Raw genomic sequence first — 6069 nt, 5'->3', positions numbered from 1 at the left:
GCGGCGGCGCGGCCGGATGAGGGAGGGGCGAGCGCGGGACAGAGCAGGAGCGAGCGCGGGAGCCGGCGCAGCAAATAAAGGACGCGGGATTGCGTTTCGGCCAACGCGCTGAAATGGAAGGCCAACGCGCTGAAATGGAATGGCGCACGCGCCGTTTTTGCGCGTCCGCTGAAGCTGCCCGCCGCGTTGCGCGCGCGCTAAAACTGCCTTTTTTGCGGCACGGCGCTTCTATAACGCGCAGCCAAAACGGGTGAACTCGACACGCGCAAGTTGCAGGTTCAGAAGAGGCCGTGGAGTAGAATAGAACACCAACACACATTCGTAGAACGTTGGAAAAGGTTGGCAGGGACATGAATCGTGACACATGCCCTCCACCCAACGGCACCAGAATTTGGCTTCTTCTGCTGCTGCCACCACACAGCATGAGAACCTCGGAGCAGGTTTTCACCGGACGCAGCGCAAACCGGCTGCCGAACCTCGGACCGAGTAACAAAACCCGCAGAGGGGGTAAATTATTCTTCCACACAAAACCCGCACAGGGGTAGGGTAAATTGTTCTTCCAAGCATCTCAAAACGAGCAAACAGACAGCAAAATCTAACATTACATTTCTAAAGTTACATACAGCTAACGGGACTTGATTGATCCTCACCACACGGCAGCTTTTCTTCTAACCGTCTCCGATCCTGAGAACGACTGACGGGAGGCCAGCCGCGCTTCACGCTCGAAAAATCATCAGCCGCCAGGACCAGACTACCTGCGGCGCCGGATTTTCTGAGCTCCTGCTTCCTGCACAATCCAGACCAATAATGGTTCAACCAATGTGTAAGATACTAAAAAGGGCAACAGCTCTAGGATCTCAAGGCAGCGCTCCGTCAAAGCACAACACTGTTCCACGCGGCTAACAGGAAAGCTTTGTGGATCCAAGCCAATAATTATTCAAACAATGTTTTCCAGACGCCCCAAGATACCGCAACAACACCAAAGGCAATCACGCCTTTACGGCGACTAACAGGAAAGCATTGTATCAGCAAACGGATCGGGGATAACTTCTGAAAGCACATTTCACCACATACCAAACACGCCTCGCTACCGGGAAAGGAAAGAACAAATGATCAATCCCCTCATCCAGCTGGCTGCAAAACGTACACCAACGACTACCCTTCCATCCTCTACGTAACAGAACATCCTATGTCAAAATACTTTTCCTACTAACCAGCCACAAGAACGCTTTCAACATTTTTAATAAATAAAGGAATCAAAATGAACCAAAGTTTCCTGTAAGGACATGGGACTTGCCTAGCCTTAATAGCACTGTACACCGGCTTAGACGTGAATTTGTCGGTTTTAGTCAGTGTCCATACGCATCTATACATCTCATTTTTGAGCTTCATTCCACACATGCTAGCTAACTCTCCCCAAAGCACTCTTCATTTGATCCCACATGCAGCAAACTCTCCCCAAACCACTCTTCTAAAACTAAAGCTAGTCCATCCATCAGCAAAAACTTTCGAAACTTTTCATTTCTATTGCTGCACAGATTATAAAGTCTAGGGTACTTCTCAGCTAAGCTGATGGTACCCAGCCATACAACTTCCCAGAATCCTATGTCTGTTACCCTTTTTTCTCGTACAGAACTTGAAAAGGATATATTTTACTTCCATATAAGACCATACCAGAAATGAGAATGTACGGGCTTCAGTTTACACCGTGTCAAACTTACATTACTTAAGAATTTATTCCCATTGAGCTCCTGCCATCTACTCAGTAAACAATATTACATAATTAACAAATCCACAACACCCAGACCTCCCAAGACCTCTTGACACTGTCCCAAAGTATTCATAGAGCTAGCAAGGTGCCCATGGTACTACTACACCACGGACCACAAGGAACAAGGTCCAATTTGGTTTACCCGGGGACATTGTATGCTAGCTTAAATGAGTTTTGGTAGCTGGCACAAATGAGACTAGTGGTGGGAGACAGCATGAGGTTATTGAGTGACACAAGCCGAAGAGTCGTGAATGATCAGAAAACGCACCAGGTTGAGGATAGCCACGTGGCACGATACGCCACGCAGCACAAGAAACAAAATCAGATTTGATTTACTCAAAAGCCATGCAGTACTACCTTAGATGTGTTTTAAATGGTGGTACAAGTTAGATTAGTGATGATAGTCAGCAAAAGTTGGTTGAGTGACATGAAATCCGCCGCTGGAGATCCGCGAATGATTGAACAATCCGTTCACCGCACTAGGCCGAGGACAGCCTTGTGGCACACTACGGCACAAAATCACAATTAACGAATCAGTTCTGGTTCACTCAGTATTAGCTTAGATGAGTTTTCGCAGTTTATATGAATGGAATTAGCGGTGAGTCGGCGGAAGGTGATTCTAAGATTTTACAATGAAATTTCTAGAAATTTTCGTGATTCCAAGATTCACAGAGTGTAGGGAGGTCGTACTATCAAGAGGGGTACAATCAAATGTACTTTGGTTTGAACTCCAAAAAATCCTAAGCCCAAGTCCTGAAACAATCAACTCAAGGCACTCAACTCCTCGGTTTTTCCAAAGCCCTAGTACCACCGTGTTTTTCTAGCCATCGCTATAAATCCTTAAGGAGTTAGTTTACCCAGAGAGCAAATCCAATTTTCCACACCACTGGAACTGCGGTACATCTTGTTCTGGTACTGCCAATCAAAGTTTCCTTTGAAGTTTGAAAACTTCTCTATTAGCTACGATAAGTTTCCCCTGACACTTCCGAGCTGTTTCAGAATTGGTCCAGTACTTCCGAGCAAATCCTTCCAATGTCTCCAAGATGTCAATTTGGCATTTTTACATAAATTTTCATTGAGGAACTGCTCTGTTTACTTTTGGTACTACCGAGACACCATTTCTTATTAATAAGGATTTGTTACTCGTGATTTGTTTGAGGTCAGATTTACAGTGTAAGAACGAATTATAAAACAATATAGAAAGAAAAGTTTTTCCTTTAGGGAGTGGCAGTTTTAGAGCATTCAGGCCACTGCATAGTACTAAACCTACCATGGTAATACCCGGAGAAAGGACTTGCATCAAACATTGACAGACCTTTTTTCAGCAGCAATAAATACTTAGTGAGATTCTGAATGAACAAAAGCAGCAATAAATACCTGAGAGCTGCACAAGAGATAAGACTAACACATCAATCTAGTCCTCGTCTTCATCAAGAACAAGTCTAACAGGGCCCTTCACGCCACTACCATTATGCCCAATGAGTTCCTGAGAAGCCTTCGCAAGGAACTCTTCTGCAGCAGCACGAACAGACTTCCTCTCTGGCAGTGGCTGTGACTTCCTCTTCCTCCCAGACCAGCCCGCCCCCTCCCCTTTACTAATTGCCTGCATGCCCCTCCTCTGGTCTGAAAGTAATAAGAATCAGAACCACAACTCTATACCATACAAAGATGAGACCATACAAATTCAACAAGCAATCATATACCGTCTGTCAAATGGGACAACGAACGACCAATGAACCTTGCAGCTGCTTGTGTATTCACAGTGGTGGAAGGGCGCAGTGGTGCTGCAATTCAGAATCCAAGTCGTTAATGGTTTTTATGATCTTACTGACTACCAATTTGTAAGCCAAGCGCGCACAAGAGTGAATAAGTCAAGTACCCTTGTCCCATTCGTTCAATCGATTTAACTTCTCCTGCCACAGGCTTAACCTCTCCTGCAAAGGAAAGAAGGAGAGCTCTTACGAATGAAACCTACTGCTTGATCACACAAAAGGAAAAAAGAAATCTCCAACATGCTTGGCAGCAAAGGACAAAAAGAAAAGACATGGTATAATTCTCATGTCACAGAATCCGCCACCGAAAAGCACATGTATCAAAACTTCCACATGTCCAAACCTTCCTCCCGATAAGTAACTCTGCGCTCCAACAGCAGAGGAAGAGATACCAACATGAGGGCATCCCACTAAACAGCCAGAGGTGAAAGTCACAAATCAAAGTCTATCTATATTCGGCAAGCAGAGCCACATACTTCTTCCGCGCATCAACTACCGAACGGACAATACAGGGAAGCGTCGCGTGTGTGCTCAAAGAGAAACTTACGATCTCCTTGCTGATGGGGTGCTCGTCCGGATTAACCCCCGAGCACCTCAGCCGCGCTGCAAAACGCCGAAGAGAAACCGACACTCGTTATTCACAGAAGAAGAAGGAAGGCTGTATGTACGCGCGAGCTATACGGCGGAAGGAGGAGGCGCGAGCCCGTGCCTGAGAAGAGGGAGGTCGCGGCGTGGGCCACGGCTAGGAAGGCGCGCGCCCGGTGCAGGGGCGGGAGCTCGGCGACGGCGTCGGGGTCCTCGGCCGCCGCGGCGAGCATCTCGGCGAGGCGGTCCCCGACGGACTCGGTGGCCGCCAGGGCCTCCTCGGCGGCGCACAGCACCGCGGGCGGCACCGCCGGGGGCGCTCCCGCGACGGGGGCGGCGCCGTCCATGGTCTCGATGTAGGCGGCGGCGAGAGCGGAGCGAGCTCTCTTTCCTTTCTTTTCTGGCGAAAAAGTAATGCGAGGCGAGTTCGATTTGTGTTTGGGTGTTTTTAGGGTTTCAAATCAGCGTGTTTGGGGATCACCCGGTGATCTAATTGGGCCGGACGGAGTGTCGGACGGTTGGATTCCCTTCGTCTTTAACCTCTTTTTCTTCCTCCTTCGACTCTCCTCTCCGCACCTTCCCTCTCATTTTTATCTTCAACCTCCACCTTCTTTTTCTTTTCCTTCCTCCTCCTCATACTTGACCTCTCTCCTCCGACGGTGATGTCGCGTCGTCCCCGCCTCTGGCGAGGTCCTGGCGAGCCCTCGCCAACAACGTTTGGTCATGGCGTCCCTTGTCTGGAGTTTGGGTGCTGTCTAAACTCATCGACGATCAAAATTAAATGGAATATATAAAGGACGCACGTTCGCCATGTGGTCTTTCAGCACGACACCTTATGTGTCGTCGGATTTCTAACTCATGTCTGCTCTCGTGCAAGATCTGAGAAAGGGAGTGTGATGCATGGGCTAACAACATCGCATCGCACGATAGTGATGTCACGCCGTGGTGGTGCCCAAATGAAAAGGCCCCCATCTGAATTTGTCAACCCCCTGATATGCCTACAACAACGATGACCCACTGCATCCACACAATCATGGTGTGGCATCGTTGAGATGTGGCAATCGATCATGACTCTTTGTCTTGGCCTCAAGCACTTTTATTCATCATAAGGGGCTAATCTACAAAAAGGAAAACCGATGACTATACAATAGCTTTCTTTTTTATATAGTGTGTTTGCCATCGTCGTGATGTGGTGCACTACTCGGCCTGCTAAGTTGTACAAAATCAGCAACTGTTTGGCATGCCAAGTGTAAGCAACACATGAGTACAACCTTTTTCGCACGTCGGGTATAGGCAACACATGAGGGGTTTTCTAAAAGTAGAATTGTTAAACTTCAACACTGCAGCTTTGACGCCTACCCTTCCAGATCTTATGGCAATAAAAAACATTGTATCCCTCCTCCCATTCTTCCTTCTCTCACAGGGAATCATAAGAAGTCTCGGACGGGCACAATCTCGCTTCAAACGACTTAATTCACGCAAAAAAATCAACGAAACGTCAAGTCATGCGTAATTTTGCAGAACAAATATGCGCTCATGCATTTGGTCGAACATGTACTATGCATAATCTTCAAGTGCGGCAAGTGGGTTCAGCACAATCGGATGTGGTCACCGAAGAGGAGGAGGAAGATGCCACAATGGTCCTCGGGGTCACCACAGACACGTGTGGGCTCGCCGCGGCTGTGCGATTGGCGGCTAAGGTCTCTCTAATGCGAGCAATTGTGTCCTTGCACGACGACTAGTGTGATGGCTATACATGAGGATGATAGTGGCAAGAAAGAGCAGGCGTGTGAGTGCTTGGTCAACGGTTTCTTCATCATAAAATGATTGCTCGACATCGTGTATTGATGGAACACTACCCCATTCCAAACCATGTGTACCATTGGAGTACTTGTAGCCCCGTGAAACTGCATTGTCACTCAAATACTGTTTTGGTGTTAG

The 6069-nt window shown here is 47.8% G+C and overlaps 1 protein-coding gene across 1 annotated transcript; it reads right to left on the bottom strand.

Annotated features, from left to right (window-relative positions):
• Positions 1-487: 487 nt before the first annotated feature.
• On the bottom strand, positions 488-4605 carry LOC123407459 (nuclear nucleic acid-binding protein C1D). Its single transcript, XM_045100593.1, has 6 exons — positions 4253-4605; positions 4091-4146; positions 3651-3705; positions 3475-3555; positions 3149-3394; positions 488-787 (listed from the first exon to the last, which is right to left on the bottom strand). Exons 1-5 carry the CDS (start codon positions 4473-4475, stop codon positions 3186-3188), a joined length of 624 nt encoding a protein of 207 aa, XP_044956528.1. The 5' UTR covers positions 4476-4605; the 3' UTR covers positions 488-787; positions 3149-3185.
• Positions 4606-6069: the final 1464 nt, after the last annotated feature.

This window comes from Hordeum vulgare, chromosome 7H (genome assembly GCF_904849725.1).
Source record: "Hordeum vulgare subsp. vulgare chromosome 7H, MorexV3_pseudomolecules_assembly, whole genome shotgun sequence".
NCBI lineage: Eukaryota > Viridiplantae > Streptophyta > Magnoliopsida > Poales > Poaceae > Hordeum > Hordeum vulgare.
Note: the sequence above shows the minus strand (reverse complement) of the source record. Positions and strands in the feature narration are given on the sequence as shown.

Bases quoted from the DNA above. Each gene is read 5' to 3' on its own strand.
- LOC123407459 (XM_045100593.1), bottom strand. From the start codon at position 4,475: ATGGACGGCGCCGCCCCCGTCGCGGGAGCGCCCCCGGCGGTGCCGCCC. The intron at 4,147-4,252 runs GCACGGGCTCGC...GGCGTTTTGCAG, and splicing joins CGCGACCTCCCTCTTCTCAG to CGCGGCTGAGGTGCTCGGGG. The intron at 3,706-4,090 runs GTAAGTTTCTCT...TTTCCTTTGCAG, and splicing joins ACCCCATCAGCAAGGAGATC to GAGAGGTTAAGCCTGTGGCA.